Source organism: Polyodon spathula, chromosome 15 (assembly GCF_017654505.1).
Source record: "Polyodon spathula isolate WHYD16114869_AA chromosome 15, ASM1765450v1, whole genome shotgun sequence".
Taxonomy (NCBI): domain Eukaryota; kingdom Metazoa; phylum Chordata; class Actinopteri; order Acipenseriformes; family Polyodontidae; genus Polyodon; species Polyodon spathula.
Window position 1 is genome coordinate 3,108,890 of NC_054548.1, and position 19,404 is coordinate 3,128,293.

The following is a 19,404-nucleotide window of genomic DNA, read 5'->3' on the forward strand; positions in this document are numbered from 1 at the left end:
ATATAAGACTACAAGCCTCGCCTGCCAGAGAACCTGGAAAAGATTTGTTTAAAGCAAGCATGTGTAAGAGCAGCCTTGTGCGAGTATGAAACCTCCCCGTTCTCTTACCCAGTGTGCGTCTGCTGCTGTTTAGAGCCACGCTGTGTATCATTTTAATGTGTAAAACACCTCAGTGGCCTCAAAGGCTGTTAAACATGCCTTCTCTGCTGCTCCAGATCGTAACAAACACTCTGCCCCTAGCTTCTTGTAAAGCTCCTACATTACGGAACGCTCCGTCAGGGAAGCTGGGACTTACAAAACAGCTTTTCCATCTTGGTTTTACTATTTTACAATCAAAACATTTTCTTTTCGTTTGTTACAATTTAATAAAATATTTGTTTTAGACTTTTAATTGTTCTATTTCTACAAACTAGATTTTTTATTTTTTTCAATTAAAAAACACATTGTGTTCTATCAAATTCTGTATTACTGTTTTTAATGGAATGGTTGAACAGTTCATTTGTGTGTGTTTGTGTGACGTGCCTTGGGATCCTTGTGATGAAAGGCACTATAGAAATGTGACTTGCTGCTGTAGTGGATGTTTGAAATACTAATACAAACACAGCAGCACTGTAATAAAGGTGGTACTTTGCAAGTGGGGCAGCGTGCAGGTTAATGGTTTCAATCTGGGATTACAGAAGGCATGTTCAGAGCCCTTTTAGGCAACTGCTTTATTTAAAACTGCTGAGTTTTAAAAAGTCACCAGGATGTAAATGACTGAAAAAGAAAATGACAAACACTGTGAATCTGAGCAAAAAAACCCCAAATAAACAGAACTGACAGATAACCATGATATTCCACAGGGCACGTGTTGCTCTTTAACTACCCTTAGTAATTCACAGGTTCAAACTTTCCACATCAAAACGGATTCAGAGCTAACAATATACATTATTGTTATTTACTTACATTCACTATACAAACTCTGTTGTAGTCAACAAAACAAGCCATTTTATGGAATGAAGACAAATGGAAATGGATCCCAGTAGAAATAAGTCAAAATGTTTCTTACAAGGACACTGCCTTTACATTTCCATTCACTAATGATTGAATATTACATTATAATATAATACTACAAAAGCTACTACAAAATTTGGATTTATTGATTTTTTTTTTAAAATAATAAATTTGTGAAAAATAGACATTTTAATTGTTTTAAAAAAAAAAAAGACGAGGAACAGTTTGTTCATAAGAAAGAAGAAATACATGTTTTTTGTCCCATCTATTAAAAGAAACGTACATTAATAATGCAAGACATATAGGGACATGTCAAAAGAACTGTACAACGGAATGAAATACAAAACACAATCCATGCACAGAAATGACATTCTTTACGCAGAGATAACCCTTGGCAACCCAGCTATCAAATAAATAGTGCAGTTAAACACAGACGACCAACGCCTTGCTACACATTATGCAATGCTTTGGTTATTTTTATTTATCACAATCAAATTTCTTTAGAAAACAACAAAAAAAGTGTTAAGCTCCAAATAATAATACAAGTAAAACACACAATACTGCTAGTGTTAGAAAAGACTTAGAAAACTAAATTTCATAAGTTTAAAAGAAACGAATTTGAGAGATGATGTAACCATTTTATTTTTCATGTGATCTTAAATTCCCATCTGCATATCTGCAAAGTTGAAGAAATTGTCCACATCTCTGCAAGCTGAAGCCTTGTTTTCAGACACATAGACCTGAGGGGGGAAATGGCAGCAATGTAAACTGGGGGTTCACAACTACTTGACTTGTGTAACTCAGTTCTTTTTGTAACATGACCTCTACACAAGCAATCTTATCATGTCCAGTAAAACCGGTCTAATCCAGCCCCTCCACAAACCAGCATGCTGCATTATTTGCTGTAATGCATGGTTGAGATCCCCTCTATAATGCAAAAACGGTCTATTCTGGAATCCGGCATGATCTGCAAGTCTAGTCTTGCCTAAAATCAACGTTAATCTGACTGACGGTCTATTCTGGAATCCAGCATGATCTGTATGTCTAGTCTGCCTAAAATCAACGTCAATCTGACTGACGGTCTATTCTGGAATCCAGCATGATCTGTATGTCTATCTAGTCTGCCTAAAATCAACATCAATCAGGATGACGATCTGTGCTTGAATCCGGCATGATCTGTATGTCTAATCTGCCTAAAATCAAAGTCAACCTGACTGTGCAATCTGGCAACAAGCCATGTGATTTCTCTCTAAGTTTCTAATCACAAATGTTGCAGGTACGGTACATCTATGAAATAGTCAGTGCTATTACAGTATGGGCTGTAATACGTTATTTAAATTTTAGCATTAAAACAGACTGTTATTTGTACCTTTTGTATTATTATTTTTAGGTACAGTATTCAATTTTACAGCTCCTCTGTATCAACATTACCTGCTCCCTGATAAGATGCTAAAATGTTATCAGCAACTGAACTTCCCATATTGCAAATGTTTAAACAAATACAGAAATAGCAATAAAGCCAGTTTATGAGCAGTAATCAAGATTAATAATCGCAGTGCTTTAAACTGAAACAGATGTACTCCAGAATTACAATTGACCTACAAATTGATTAACAGAAAAACAAGGAAGTAGAAAAAGTTTGTTTGTGCGTTACAGATGTAGAAGAGTACTGCACCCCCTCATGAGTCTGTAGGCAACACCCTCACATGTGGAGATCTGACTGCAATAGCCACAGAGACTCATCCACTGGCTAAATGAGTTCCATTTCCAGGATCTCCCAACATAATCAGTCAGTTTTACCTTGGCGCTGCTGAAGACATCGCTTGCCACACTGCGGCATGCCTCCACTGCCCCCTCTCCGTTAAACTCCAAAGCTACAACGGGACCTGCAAAAACAGCATCACAAACACAAAATGTACAAACAAGTAGCAGAATACACTACAGCAGCAGCATGGCTAAATACAGAATTAGAATGAACCAATCAACCAGTCTGCTTCACACGACTACAGAAATGCTCAAATTGCTCATGAAATCCGTCAGCCCGGAAGAGCTGTTCCTTCTATACAGACGTTCTTTAACACTCAAAGATTCTTTCACGTCAACTAATATCAATAATGCAAATACAAAGAAAAAGAACACAGGTTCACTTCCTGTGCAGCAGGAGATTAACCCACCTGCCGTAAAAGTGCAGTAAATTAGGTGTTACTGGAAGCACAGGGGTTGAAACTACATGGCCGGTTTCACAGACCTTGAAACTACACGGCCTGTTTCACAGACCTTGAAACTGCATGGCCGGTTTCACAGACCTTGAACAGCACTAACATTGGACTAATGTTATCTCAGGTAAGACAGTCCAAGACGAGAGCTAACCAGGGTCTGTGAAAACAGACGACACTGTGGTAGCAGGATAACTGGCCTTCACCAGATTCAGTGTTAAATAAAGAATTCCTGAAAAACAGAAGTCTACTGGAAATCAAGGCGGCTTGCAATATATTTGCTATTTAAAAGTGAAGGGACTTCTGACTGTAAGACTTCATTTGGGTAGAATCTGACAGGTATTCCGGTTTTATTAAGGACACCATGTATAGTGCGTATGAGAACGCTTGTCTTTTGATGCCTTGGTTAATACCCCATTCAAGAGGAAGTATCTGACAATTACATTTTCATCATTTATTTACTGTCAGAATCTGGCAACTACAATTCAAAATCATCTCCTGAACACAGGCTGACACCTCAATACAAACATCACAAAAGTGAATAAATCACACTGCTGGAGTGAGATGAAGCTACTTCCTGTGCCCTTTAATTGCAACTCCAGCCTTTACTAGTTTACCCAGTTCTTTTAGGTAATGCAGTAAGAAATGTAAAGCTGAAATCAGACGTAGTTTGTGTTGCTGTACCTTTTTCAATCAAAGAGGTGAAGCCTTCTGCATTCTGCTGAAATACTCTGTTGGCATCTTCTGGTCGCATTGAAACCTCTTTAGTTTGCACAAGAATAAAGCCTTTTCCAACCATCTTTAAGGGAAAAAGAAAAGAAACTGAATACATTTTGTGTACACCATTTTGATGACAGATTTCACACAGATTTGTTATGTGCAAACATTATACATTAAAAATATCTATTTATTTTCAAGTAATCTACTTTCTAACCCTAATCTTGGACTACCCAGCCTAACAAAACTACTGTACCTGGACTATTTATGTAATGCAAAGAAAAGTTAAAGCATCGCTACTCATTATTGTAGGAAACAGCAAACCAGTTCCTAAGAGCTGGCACTAGAACAAAACTCCAAAGTGCATATTCTAGGAGCGCCGGCAAAATGCATTAAACAAAGGCGAGCTTCAGGGAAAGCGGTTTGGTTTTTCTCTGCAACAGAGCAAGTGACAACTGAAGCAGACAGTAGTGGTACAGAAGCCTTCTGAAGCTTATCTGCAGAATGGAATTGCATCATCTGTGAATATTGTTGAACACTGAAAGCTGCTGAAGCCCATTATGTTTCTGATAAAAATCAGATTAAATGAAAGCAGTTTCAGTTCCTAGTGCGTGCCAGACTAGAATTCAATAGAACTTTAATGTTAAACTTTATATGAGGTTCGGAGGTGGGAGCTAGGGCTCTTCTAATGTTCGGCTCCTGTCAATCATCATCTACTCCCTATTTAAAGCTTATTCACATCTATCTCCTTTATCAAGTGTTTTGCTTTTCTATTCTCCTCCTTTTGTACCACGTGCCTCTGCCATCAATCCCCGCTGGGGGGCAAGTGATCTCACTGCCCTACCTCGAGTCAGGCTTCGGATAAAGGGGGTTCTCATGCTCATGACCTATTCCTTCCCTCAGAAACAGAGGCTCAGTTCTTTCTTCCTATTATCTGCTCAGGACTTTGCCTTCTACGTGCTTACTGGTCAATGTCCTAACTAACCTTTCTATCGTCTACCTTTTTTCAGATTCCGTGAGGGAGGCTCTCTGTTCCCACCGTGAGCAGCTCTCCAATAGCCAGGGTAACTACTCTTCTGTCCTTTCATTTTCAGGTTTCCCGCTGCTTATTCCATCCTCGAGGGATGCTGTCTTGGAGGCCACAACTCTCCTCATCAAGCAAGATAACCCTTTTATATGTTTTCTCTAGAGGTCTCTCCTCTGCTAACCCAATCTATGATCTAACAAGCTATTCTTATGACCTGGGCTCCTGCCCCATGAACTATTGTTTGCCTATTTATTTTTGTGGGTAAACGATGTGAACACTGTAATGACACACTATCAAACTTTGTTCTCTTGACAACTCTGCACTACAATACAGACTGGAACCCAGAGTACACTATGGCACACAAGGCTCAGTGATGAACCGTGCTCCCAACACTACCTTTAAAAATACACACAGCACAGTTATATCTTAAAAATAATCATCTCAGTAACTGTGCAAGTTTCTCAATGCTTTCTGCAATCAGATATCAAATCAGGGTGATGAGGAATCCTTAACTACAGGCAATCATTTTAGTGCAGCTGCTAAAATGAGGAATAATTGAGTGCCTCAAAACCACTAGATGTTCTGTAAGAAAAACTACAACAATCTTAAATGTTTTAATAGCACAGTGAAGTAACCCCCTTCCTAACCCAGCAGTAGGGAGTCATCAATGTAAATCTAACCCAGTGTTGTCTTATAGTATGTACACTAAGCATGTACTGTATATGGATGTGCACAGTACATCAAGCCAAACTGGACTGTGTTCTAGCATATGTTTTTGGAAAATATAAATATAATGCCTTGTTCAACATGTCTTGTCCAGTGCTCAACAACACAAACAAAACTAAAAATAATAAAAACAATTCAATAAATTGTTCTTGAATACATTAAACTAAGCATCCCTGGGGCTTATTGGAATGGCCACAAAACCATTTTTATTACACAATACCAATAACAAAAACCACGGTAGCATCAGCGTTTTACTCCCAAAGCTTACGCTAAGACCACCACTGAGTAGAGATGCACAACTAGAAATACACACATCAAGCTTTTCATTGAAATCCTTTAACATGCCTGGTTGTTTATGCAGATTAACACATATTATTATGTATACTTTAGTTTCCAGGTGCAAAGTGTACATTTCTGAGAGACTCTGCACTTACCATGTCGTGCAGAAGAGATAATGGTCTATGGAAACCAACAGGTCCCACAGTATGACCACAAATCGTTTGCAATATTAGGCTGCAGGTCAGAATGAAAGGTGCTGTTCACTGAGCCCAAAGAGTTTCCATTATTAAACAGAAAGTCTGTTTGATTCTCAAGCGGTTTGAGATACAAGGTTAAGAAGCAGTGGTGGGGCCCGAAGTACCTACTGCATTATGGAAATCATTAACAAGACAGGGGGACATAGTGTAGCAGGACACCAAAATCTTCATCGGATAGGTACAGTGTGTGCAGTGTGCACCCAGCTCTTTGATAGGAACAGGCTACTGTACAGCGTGTGCAGTGTGCACCCAGCCCTCTGATAGGAACAGGCTACTGTACAGTGTGTGCATGTGCACCCAGCCCTCTGATAGGAACAGGCTACTGTACAGCGTGTGCAGTGTGCACCCAGCCCACTGATAGGAACAGGCTACTGTACAGCGTGTGCACCCAGCCCTCTGATAGGAACAGGCTACTGTACAGCGTGTGCAGTGTGCACCCAGCCCTCTGATAGGAACAGGCTACTGTACAGCGTGTGCAGTGTGCACCCAGACCTCTGAAACAGGCTACTGTACAGCATGTGCACCCAGCCCTCTGATAGGAACAGGCTACTGTACAGCGTGTGCATGTGCACCCAGCCCTCTGATAGGAACAGGCTACTGTACAGCCAGTGTGCACCCAGACCTCTGAAACAGGCTACTGTACAGCATGTGCACCCAGCCCTCTGATAGGAACAGGCTACTGTACAGCGTGTGCATGTGCACCCAGCCCTCTGATAGGAACAGGCTACTGTACAGCATGTGCACCCAGCCCTCTGATAGGAACAGGCTACTGTACAGCGTGTGCATGTGCACCCAGCCCTCTGTTAGGAACAGGCTACTGTACAGCGTGTGCAGTGTGCACCCAGCCCTCTGACAGGAACAGGCTACTGTACAGCGTGTGCATGTGCACCCAGCCCTCTGTTAGGAACAGGCTACTGTACAGCCTGTGCAGTGTGCACCCAGACCTCTGATAGGAACAGGCTACTGTACAGCGTGTGCATGTGCACCCAGCCCTCTGATAGGAACAGGCTACTGTACAGCGTGTGCACCAAGCCCTCTGATAGGAACAGGCTATTGTACAGAGTGTGCAGTGTGCACCCAGACCTCTGATAGGAACAGGCTACTGTACAGCATGTGCACCCAGCCCTCTGATAGGAACAGGCTACTGTACAGCGTGTGCATGTGCACCCAGCCCTCTGATAGGAACAGGCTACTGTACAGCAGTGTGCACCCAGACCTCTGATAGGAACAGGCTACTGTACAGCATGTGCACCCAGCCCTCTGATAGGAACAGGCTACTGTACAGCATGTGCACACCCAGCCCTCTGATAGGAACAGGCTACTGTACAGCGTGTGCAGTGTGCACCCAGCCCTCTGATAGGAACAGGCTACTGTACAGCGTGTGCAGTGTGCACCCAGCCCTCTGATAGGAACAGGCTACTGTACAGCGTGTGCATGTGCACCCAGCCCTCTGATAGGAACAGGCTACTGTACAGCATGTGCAGTGTGCACCCAGACCTCTGATAGGAACAGGCTACTGTACAGCATGTGCACCCAGCCCTCTGATAGGAACAGGCTACTGTACAGCGTGTGCAGTGTGCACCCAGCCCTCTGATAGGAACAGGCTACTGTACAGCGTGTGCAGTGTGCACCCAGCCCTCTGATAGGAACAGGCTACTGTACAGCGTGTGCAGTGTGCACCCAGCCCTCTGATAGGAACAGGCTACTGTACAGCGTGTGCAGTGTGCACCCAGCCCTCTGATAGGAACAGGCTACTGTACAGCGTGTGCATGTGCACCCAGCCCTCTGATAGGAACAGGCTACTGTACAGCCTGTGCAGTGTGCACCCAGCCCTCTGATAGGAACAGGCTACTGTACAGAGTGTGCATGTGCACCCAGCCCTCTGATAGGAACAGGCTACTGTACAGCGTGTGCATGTGCACCCAGCCCTCTGATAGGAACAGGCTACTGTACAGTGTGTGCATGTGCACCCAGCCCTCTGATAGGAACAGGCTACTGTACAGCCTGTGCAGTGTGCACCCAGCCCTCTGTGTGATGCAGGATCATACCTGCTCTACATAAAAAATAACTGGCGACTACTAAAAAAAAAAAAAAACTATTCCTTGTACATCCCAAACAAATGAAAGTTAAAATACATTACTGTAACATGGATTTAGTACAGAAGTTTGGTTTTTTTGTTTTTTGGGGGGGTTTTTTTGTTTTTTTTGTTTGTTTGTTTTTTTTACAGCATGAGCTCTGCGAAGGTCCTTTCGTGACTGAAGTGATGTTTCGTCTGTCTGTCTGTCTGTCTGTCTGTCTGTCTGTCGTCGCTATGGTACACACCCTCCTGACCAATTTGCACATGACACCGTGGCTCTCGTTGTGGTCAGGAGGCCATGCTTAAGGGGATGTGTTGTTTACATTTACTCAGGAAATAAGCAATAATTGCAGTGCTCAAATTGTATATACAAGCCTAAAGAAATTATTCAAACTAACTAAACAAAACAAAGGTGAGCTCTGTTTTGTTAAACTTCTACGCCTACAAGCACTCACTTTAATGACATTTAAAGTCACTTGCTGTAATAATTGAGATGTTCGTTGTCAGCTAAATGCAACCTAAAAATAAAGACACCACTGTAAAGTCCCTACACTAAAACAATGGCAGTGTGCAAAAGGTGTGGCTTCCTGTCCAACTTGCATGCAGTAAATCTAGTTTTCTGAGTTATAGCAAGTAGTGAGAAACTGCAGAAGAACCTGTCCTCACTTCAGCCTGTTGTAACTCTCATGCAACTGTGTGATAGATACCTGGAGAGTGTGGTGGGGGGGTGGGGCATGGTTTTATTTTCAGTACTCAAGCACAGAACATCTAACTGTACAATGTAGTATTTCACATTGATGTCATTATCATAGGAACACCACGTCTCTTGATAGACTGTAGTAGTAGCCTCCCCTGCTTCCTGTTCCTTATACCAACTACTCAGCTCTTCTGTTTAAACAGTTGAACAAAAGGAACACCGACCAGCTGAAGCTACTTCCCCATATCACACTCAATGGAGTACTTTGCTGTGCTTAGCTTGCAAAGTCAGTGTCAGGTGAGGTCTACGGGGGTAATACAGACTTCTTCTGATTTAATGGTTTCTAAACATGAGCAAAAAATAGCACAGGGAACCAATATGAGAACACTTAATACACTGAGATGACATTTCAAAGCACTGCACAGGCTGACAGACTGTGTGGTAAAATACAGAGAACACCCTTTATCCTTTCATTCTTATGTTACCCACCATATTATACCAATCACAAGTGCTTAATACAGCTGTCAAAAAGCCTGAGCTCAATTGCAGCATTTGTACAGAATGCTGAATTCCCCTTGTCCGGATGTTATTACAAACAGTGCTGTTCTAATGCGGTTCTGCTCTTCCATACGTCACTGCAGTGCACCTGTACTATAGGAAAACAATGTGTATGTGCAGTATGCAAGATCCGTGTTTCCTCACCTCATACAATGTGCATGTGCAGTATGCAAGATCCGTGTTTCCTCACCTCATACAATGTGCATGTGCAGTATGCAAGGTCCGTGTTTCCTCACCTCATACAATGTGCATGTGCAGTATGCAAGGTCCGTGTTTCCTCACCTCATACAATGTGCATGTGCAGTATGCAAGGTCCGTGTTTCCTCACCTCATACAATGTGCATGTGCAGTATGCAAGGTCCGTGTTTCCTCACCTCATACAATGTGCATGTGCAGTATGCAAGGTCCGTGTTTCCTCACCTCATACAATGTGCATGTGCAGTATGCAAGGTCCGTGTTTCCTCACCTCATACAATGTGCATGTGCAGTATGCAAGGTCCGTGTTTCCTCACCTCATACAATGTGCATGTGCAGTATGCAAGGTCCGTGTTTCCTCACCTCATACAATGTGCATGTGCAGTATGCAAGGTCCGTGTTTCCTCACCTCATACAATGTGCATGTGCAGTATGCAAGGTCCGTGTTTCCTCACCTCATACAATGTGTATGTGCAGTATGCAAGATCCGTGTTTCCTCACCTCATCGGTCAGTTTCCTTGCATTAGCTGTGGTATAATCACCAGCAAAGAACACAAAGAGGCAGGACTCATCGCTGTTCTTCCTCCGCTGGCCGCTGGTTATTGGGACGATGCTCCTGCTGGCCTCTGTGGAGACCCTCACCGATTTGAACCCGTCCGTGTCAGGCAGGGGGACGCAGTCCTGCACCGCGGTGTCCTCGGGCAGCAGGCTCCAGTTTGTTTCCCCGGACACGGGTGTAAAGTCATGAATGTTGCTCCAGTTGTTGTTGAAAATGCTCAAGTTGGCATCTTTGAACTGGAAGGCGAGCTCAGGGTAGTAGTACTGGAAGCAGCCGAACCTCATGCCGCTGGAGGACTCGATGATGGGCTGGGTGGCGCAGCTGAGGAACACCTCCATCTTCTTGCAGTCCCTGGTGCGGAACTGCTGGCACGCCACCACGCACTTGCAGTCCTTGCAGTCTCGGAAAAACACACTGCCCTTGACAGGCCCCAGGAATAACCTGCAGCTGGTGCAGTCGTCAATGGTGATGGTGGCCGAGTGATCAAATATGTAAATGTTACAGTTCTCACAGTCTTGAATTGCAAACTGTTGTCCATTGAGCGTGCCAGGCAAACGACCTACAGTTTCATCCTTGAGGCCGGTCAGCATGTAGTCTTTTGGATCAACCTGAAAACAAACAAGCAAAGAACACAATTACTCTCACCTGTATTCTCATGAAATATTTATAGTATAGACTAAACGAGTGCTTGAATACACACTAAAAATAATCTTCTTATTAAAATCATTCGCAAATGAGCATTGCTCTGCAAGGCAGCCCAATGCTTTGAGTCAACGTGCTGCACACCAGTAGCTAGTAGTTTTTTTTTTTTTTTTTTTTTTTTTTTTTTTTTAAGAAGAAAGCAGACTGCTCCGTCCCTGACAACCTTCTGGCATCTCCTCAAGACACACCTTCTCAAACAGCATCTGTACACCTCACAACTCTCCACTATACTGGGATATATGGCACCCAATTGTACCAGTACTTGCATTGACCTGCTCCATACCTTGCGGTATTTTAGCACTGCTCTTAATTATAGCTATTCACTGTATCTTGTACTTGATTTTACTCTTAGATATCCATATCCACGCTTTTGGCAACTGCTCTTATTTTAAATCTTGTTTTGTTGTTGTTTTTTTTGTTTTTGTTTTTACACAGGGCCTTAGTCAATGCAGGAGGCACATGATTAATCCTCTGTACACAATACCAACACTGACCAGGATGAGCCAGAGTTGCATAATGTCTGTTATATCTCTGAGTATAGGCTAGTCCCGCGAGTCCTTGCTCGTTACACCAGTGTTCAGTAACTTCCTGGGCTTCGTTTTCAACGTGTTACCATGCCCGTCTGTTAGTCACTAATGATTCCGGGTGTGGAACATTCACGATCTACAAAGATATTTTTTATTTTGTTTGTTTTTTACTATTAATTATTTATTTTTAATTGGGTCTTTAGTTTCCTGTTCAAGATCATTTAAAATTGCAATATAGCCCACATGAACGAACTGTCCTGAAGCCAAGATCTGACACGGGAACAGGTTTGGGAAACTTCCGAACCAAAAATGAAAATCTACGCATCGAATATTGCATCTTTCTTGCAGCAGTCATAGTACACGATTAGAAGTAGTGTGTGTGCAGATCACTGTAATGTAAACGGGGTTAAACAAAAATAAGTAACACACAACTTGCATACAGAGGATTGAATGTCATATTTTGCACATGTTCGCCAACCGCTCCGACAGCATTTCTGCGGCAGCACGAAAAATGGGTCGAGAGAAAGAGCTGACAAACTTGTTAAATCAGAGTGGCATTCGTTCAAATACCGGGGAGGCTCCAGAAACACTGACAGCAGGCCTGGATCACTCCATTATTCCCATTGTTACATTCGCCTTGTTAACGCGTTGTACAATACACTAAATCCGTGCTAATCGGAGACACGGAACCCCTACGTGTGTGCCTGTACAGTATTCTCATTCACTTTACTCCCAGAAATCGCATCTGATCGAAGAGTGTTGAGTGAATGGCCGGCAGTTATTTATATCGACACTAATCCCAGTACAAGAGGAAGAAAGCTTGAGGGTGATGTAACTGAAAACGGGCAAAGTAAAGGGGCTGGGCTGCTTCCGAGTAGCTAACACAACACAGCCCCAGCAAACAGCGTTCAACCACGACTCCATTTCAACATTACACGCATAGGAACATCGTTCAGTTTACAAAAGACAGATCCACCAAACAACAACTTATTATTGATCACCGCGTTTTAAATACGATACGTGCTGCCATCATATAATACTACTAATAATAATAATAACAATAATGATGATGATGATGATGATAATAATAAATGCATTGCGGATATTTCTCACTGTACGCACCTTCTCTCGTTTGTCCCAGCTGTATTGTTTTGGTACCTCTTCGTTTGCAGTGGCCGCCGCCTCTTGCTCTTTCTCGGGTTTTCTTTTTGATTTCTTTGAGAAAAGGCAACCCATTTTCTTTGTCAGGAGTGACTTCCTATTTGAAATGCGAAATAAAATAGCAGATAATAAGCTAAGCCAGGCTTGCCCACAGTGAGTAAAATCAGAAGCTTCACGTCTGCTAATTTTTTTTTTTAAGGCTGTAATAGAACTGCGCGAGCTCTTCCTGTTTCTCCGCCCAAAGAGACAGCCAATCAATAGCAGGCAATTCGTCACTTGGGAACACCCAACAGATTACAGCAGCGAAATCAACCAATCACACCGAGAGCTTGAGAGATCCATGGACGTAATCCCCCGCCCCCTGATTGTGCCAGTTCCGCACAATGTTTTGCATGGGGGACGGGGGTGGGGGACTGCAAAACATTTTGCAGATGTTATGTATCCCTGTTCATTAGCGTTTTGGCTGTCATTCATTCACATTTTATGGGAGTCGGAGAAAATAACTAACAAATAACCAAAAAGTCAGGTGTAGTTCAGTCGGGTGAGATATGGTCAGAAGATGTATTAACACTTGGCTCCATTGCAATCTGACTCCTTTTTGGTTTATTACTACAATAACATCAACAAAACCCTTTTTTTTAAAACTGTCCCTTTGCACTGGAGAAAACACTTACCATAAAGACCATGCAAATGTTTGCCCTGTTTCTGAGGAAAGCAATCTTTGATTGCATGTTGTGAGATTACAATCCATATTCAACCCTATTTTGCAATAATCTCTTGTTCAGAAAACAACCAGCTCCCAAAAATTCTACAACAATGTACAGCTTTTTCCACAGGTCTCAAGTTTCACCACCCGGAACATGCAGGCAGAGCTCTCTCCTGTTCATGCTTCAGCAGCAGTAGGCATGTTTCCATAGCAACAGACTCACACAGCAGCATCTCTTGAATAAATGAACAGGATGGGTGACAGGCCTGTCCTTAGACTAATCACTTGTTACAAGATTGTTTTCTGAGCACAGTATCTTTTTTGTTTGTAATAGTTTCTCATGAAAAGAGAACTATAATATTTGAAGCCTAGCTTTGCAGACTCTGTTCATTGTCTTAAGCCTGAGATACATTGTGCTTGGATATACTGCTGACCCTTAATACTGATCTGTAAAAGAACAAGCTAATCATTTTAAAAACACGTGTTAGTTCCACAGATGCAAGGGAAATACATTATCTAAGTAAGTATCTCTCTGTGTGAAAAAGCATACACAGCAAGGATTGAAGTGGAATTTAATTTAAGTGGAAGTTTCCGTTATTGGTTCCAATAATCAAAAGCCACATTTTTACAGCATAATCATTATCATTAGATACAATAATGAGGCCACTAGTTATTAACAGAAATGAATATGGGCTGAAATCAATTCTAAAGCATTGGGAAGCTACTGGAATGTACTGCAGATGTGATACAGGTTAGAATACAGAGTGGCTGAGCAGTTTTAATAAATTTCAATGTTAAAACGGCAACCAAAATATAGCTGCATATGAGTGCAGCTGTGCACAGTGTGCTCTTCTCTGCTGCTATTAGGTAAAACATGTTTTATTGCCTGAGAAAGTGTCAATAAAACTTGGTGCAAACAAGAGTTGTCTGGACAAGATGTTGCTGACACTCAGCGCTAAGCCAGAAGCTAGCTTTGCACACAAGGGGTGTAGAGACTGTATAAACAGCAGGCGCTTGGTGGTGCATTTGAGAAGCATCAAGATCCTCCGTGAGCACACACCAGCACTATGGTCGCTGCTTCTCCCACAAACTGATACCTGATCTCATGGGTTCCATGTTTACCAGTGCCACTATCCCACTGATTCGACACTGTCCCCATGAAGAGGACTGGCCTCCAGTCACTGTGGTTCCCCTAACGTGATCCCCAGTCCTTCTCAAACTGGTACCTGATCTCATGGGTTCCATGTTTACCAGTGTCACTGTCCCACTGATTCGACGCTGTCCCCATGAAGAGGACTGGCCTCCAGTCACTACGGTTCCCCTGAAGTGATTCCCAGTCCTTCTCAAATGATCCTGCATGTGTCAGTCAGGGAGGTATGCACAGCGCCTCAAGATGGCGTCTGTGGAGAAATTCAAGCCCATGTTACACGTCTTTTCTCAAATCTATTGTTTTTAATGTTTTTCTCTTAAACCTTCCTTTCCTGAAAATCGGAGCTATTATTAGCTTTTTGCTGTGGCTTTCCATTTCCTAAAATTCAAAACTGGCTTCAGTGAAATAAACAGCATATCGCTCTTCTAGCATTGGCTGTCAACCAGACAGGTGATTATGCATGAAGGATTTCCAAAGATGTCCTATGAGCGTGGTCCTTATATCACAAGCTCATCCGCTAATTATTGGGGGGAGCATTTCCATTTTTGGGTGTATCAGTTTCTGTGTGAAAGGGGAGGGTCCACATTGAGGTGCACTGTACTGTACTGCACTGATTTATCAGCTACTAGCTATAAACTTCCATACACACTCTCAGTCTAGTTTGCTCTTTCAGTGTGTTGCTATTAGCAGCACCATTACCCTTACCACACTGCTTGGTTACTATAGGGCATGTTTGCTCCAGTCTTTAATGAACTCCTATATTTGTATTCAATTAAGATTAAAGGAACACTTTATTGGCAGACCCCACTTAGCACTAATCTTGGGCTACCTAAGGTAAGGAGGTCCAAGATGAAGGGATAGATACTCTCTGTAATGTATCCTAAATAATGTTAATGCTAGGTTTCATGACAAGTGCATAAGGGTTTATGGAGTAATAGGGGGTGTGTCATGTGGACGTCCATTGGCCTTCAACACCTCCCCTTCACAATGAAAATGTATTCCCCAGCTGGAATAATGAGAGATAAGAGAATGGGTTTAAACCTTTGACTGCAGTAAATGCTATGAAAAGATGTCCCTGTGTCTGTGCTGCTCAAGTATATCAGTAGTAAAATGAATCAGTGCACAGCAGTAGTGATAGTAGGGGGTGTATTTCTCTTCTTGATACAGAAGCTAGTTGTTAAGTGACGTTACTGTACAGCGTGCAGTTTTTCCCTACAGCACATGTTAATCTGGTATTAGCAATTCCAAGAGCTGCACTAGCCCCGCCCCCAAGGGCTGTGCAGTTGCAATGTTTAAGAGTTTTAAAAGCAGCTCAGTTTTAGGACCATGGAAATAATAATACATGCAATCTACATGCATTACAGATCAAGGGTTGACACCTAGAGTGTGAACAGGTGTTTAATCTCGTTAAAGGAGACCCTGTGATTCCTGGTTCATCAGGGCAGTTTGGGACACACAGGTTTTTTAAACCCAAGTCCTATTGGCTCAGCTGCTTTTTGCCTAGCAGGTCTACAAGTACCAGAATGCATTGTGATGTGAGTTTAAAAAGCTTGAACTGTCTCTTCAGCAGTGTTTCCTCTTCCAGGCACCCTGCTCTGAACAACACATTTCAATACTAGACCCCTTTCAATACCTTCAGCTTTAAGGAATTATGCTATTGAAATTTTTTCATTGAGACATTAGTCCTGTGAATCACAAATGAGCAAAGAAATAGATTAGGAAAAACAAGCAAACATTGAATTACTGTAATCTAGTTTAAGTCTTCTTGAAACACATAGCCTAGGGGATCAGCGCAGGGTTCAGCTGTTGATCATTTCTACCTTTGAATGTGGTTTGAATGCAAGCACACATGTCCCGCTTTTGAGTTGCTCCTTCGCTAACCTCGCAGGATTCCCACATTGTTTGGATTGTTAGGATTGTTCACATGCTCGGGTGGTCGTCCACTTGCCCGGGCTGTCGTTCACATGCCCGGGCTGTCGTTCACATGACCGGGCTGTCGTTCACATGCCCGGGCTGTCGTTCACATGACCGGGCTGTCTTTCACATGACCGGGCTGTCGGTCACATGACTGGGCTGTCGTTCACATGACCGGGCTGTCGTTCACATGACTGGGCTGTCGTTCACATGCCCAGGCTGTCGTTCACATGACCGGGCTGTCGTTCACATGACTGGGCTGTCATTCACATGCCCGGGCTGTCGTTCACATGACTGGGCTGTCGTTCACTGTTATGTTCAGTGTAAAATCTTTTAAATATATTGTATATTGAAATGATCTAAGTTGGGCGGTGTTGTCTTGCTCTCCTGAATAGTAATGGTTATAAACTGTCCTGTATAGAGTACAGGGTTTAAGATGGTGAGTGCATTTGCTCTTCGACAGCAGGGCAACACAGCACTGCACACAACATGAAGAAGCATTAGCATTTATTTATTTATTTATTTATTTTTGGTGAAAGGAAAAACAAAACTTTTGATGTTAAAATACTAGTGACAAGCAGCCCTGAATGTTAGTGACATGCACACGGATATCATTGAGTACTGGTATTCCACTGCATTTTCTTATGCCTGGGTAAAGCTGTTCTTCAATTTAGACCAATTGGTGTTAATCATTGTTAAAAGCAGGGCGCAGAGCAGCACAGCAAGCCCTGCCTGACAGTCACAGATAGCACAGGTGGTATGACAGATAAGTGACGCAGCCTGGGTGTTTTGTGTAGACTGCAGTGTCAGGCACATGAGGGGTGCATCGTACACACTCGCTGTGCCCTGGTGGAAGCCCATATCTCTTAGCCACTGATAATCTGGCTCTGACCGTGGTGAGTAGAAATACTGCTGACTGCCACCTACAGTGAATAATAGTGCAGGAGTCTTGCAGCACGCTTTCAGAGAACGGTGCAAAACGAGAGCCTTTTGCTTGCTGGGTGGTGCGATTCATTTAATGAGCTCAGGAACAAGAGTGTAAACACTGTGATGCGTTGACATAGCATGTCTAACAGTGCCCTCTGCTGTTTACATCTCCATACTACAGGCTGTACATGCTATGCAAATAATAACATGCTATGATAGCCCACAAAACACGAATATTGCACATGTATTGGCTTTTGTTTTGTTTGAGGAAAATTGCCAGTTAAAGTGTAGTTTCCCATACATTTTTCAAATATTTTACACTCTTATTTAATAAATCAGGTGATAAGGACTACACTGTAATGAATCTGTGATAACCCTATAAAAACCATTGATGATTGTGGGGCTACAATGCACCCCAGTCTGGTTGTAAGAGAGGTGCACATTTGCTCGCTGTGACTGGCTACCATAAAAACAACTCTGAGGACTGTGACACTGTGAAACTTCAGTTCAAACTTACCTTTTAATCCACTTTGTATAAGACTGGGGGTTGGATTTTCAAAGCATCCACTCCAGTTTTCAATTAAATGCTATTTTTTGAAAGACGAACATTCATCATTAAAATACAAGACTGAGAAACAAAGAGCTGGCGAGTGCTTCAGAAACCCTTTGATTGCATTGATTAACAAACCCTTTGATTGCATTGATTAAAAAATCCTTTGATTGCATTGCTTCAGGAACCCTTTGGTTGCATTGATTAAGAAACCCTTTAATTACAATGATTAACAAACCCTTTGATTGCATTGATTAAAAAATCCTTTGATTGCATTGCTTCAGGAACCCTTTGATTGCATTGATTAAGAAACCCTTTGATTACAATGATTAACAAACCCTTTGATTGCATTGATTAAAAACCCCTTTGATTGCATTGTTTCAGGAACCCTTTGATTGCATTGCTTCAGGAACTCTTTGGCTGCATTGATTAAGAAACCCTTTGATTACAATGATTAACAAACCCTTTGATTGCATTGATTAACAAACCATTTGATTGCATTGATTAACAAACCCTTTGATTGCATTGATTAACAAACCCTTTGATTAACAAACCCTTTGATTGCATTGCTTCAGGAACCCTTTGATTGCATTGATTAAGAAACCCTTTGATTGCATTGATTAAGAAACCCTTTGATTACAATGATTAACAAACCCTTTGATTGCATTGATTAAAAAACCCTTTGATTGCATTGCTTCAGGAACCCTTTGATTGCATTGCTTCAGGAACCCTTTGATTGCATTGATTAAGAAACCCTTTGATTGCATTGATTAAGAAACCCTTTGATTACAATGATTAACAAACCATTTGATTGCATTGATTAAAAAACCGTTTGATTGCATTGCTTCAGAAACCCTTTGATTGCATTGCTTAACAAACCCTTTGATTGCATTGATTAACAAATCCTTTGATTGCATTGATTAAGAAACCCTTTGATTGCATTGATTAACAAATCATTTGATTGCATTGATTAACAAACCCTTTGATTGCATTGATTAACAAACCCTTTGATTGCATTGATTAACAAACCCTTTGATTGCATTGATTAACAAATCCTTTGATTGCATTGCTTCAGAAACTCTTTGATTGCATTGATTAACAAACCCTTTGATTGCATTGATTAACAAATCCTTTGATTGCATTGATTAACAAACCCTTTGCTTGCATTGATTAACAAACCCTTTGATTGCATTGATTAACAAATCCTTTGATTGCATTGATTAACAAACCCTTTGATTGCATTGATTAACAAATCCTTTGATTGCATTGCTTCAGGAACCCTTTGATTGCATTGCTTCAGGAACCCTTTGATTGCATTGATTAACAAACCCTTTGCTTGCATTGATTAACAAACCCTTTGATTGCATTGATTAACAAACCCTTTGATTGCATTGCTTCAGGAACCCTTTGATTGCATTGATTAACAAATCCTTTGATTGCATTGATTAACAAACCCTTTGATTGCA

At 42.0% G+C, this 19,404-nt stretch overlaps 1 protein-coding gene across 1 annotated transcript; it reads right to left on the bottom strand.

The window, feature by feature from the left end:
• Nucleotides 1-680: 680 nt before the first annotated feature.
• rp2 (RP2 activator of ARL3 GTPase) lies at nt 681-12,911 on the bottom strand. The gene is made up of 5 exons (XM_041272415.1): nt 12,653-12,911; nt 10,244-10,909; nt 3,894-4,008; nt 2,794-2,879; nt 681-1,733 (listed from the first exon to the last, which is right to left on the bottom strand). The coding sequence occupies exons 1-5, from the start codon at nt 12,764-12,766 to the stop codon at nt 1,650-1,652; spliced, it is 1,065 nt and encodes a 354-aa protein (XP_041128349.1). The 5' UTR covers nt 12,767-12,911; the 3' UTR covers nt 681-1,649.
• Between the last annotated feature and the right edge of the window lie 6,493 nt (nt 12,912-19,404).

Coding starts and splice junctions, on each gene's coding strand:
- rp2 (XM_041272415.1), bottom strand. CDS start 12,766: ATGGGTTGCCTTTTCTCAAAGAAATCAAAAAGAAAACCCGAGAAAGAG. Junction 10,910..12,652: donor GCTGGGACAAACGAGAGAAG/GTGCGTACAGTG, acceptor GTTTGTTTTCAG/GTTGATCCAAAAGACTACAT. Junction 1,734..2,793: donor ATGTCTTCAGCAGCGCCAAG/GTAAAACTGACT, acceptor TTCCCCCCTCAG/GTCTATGTGTCTGAAAACAA.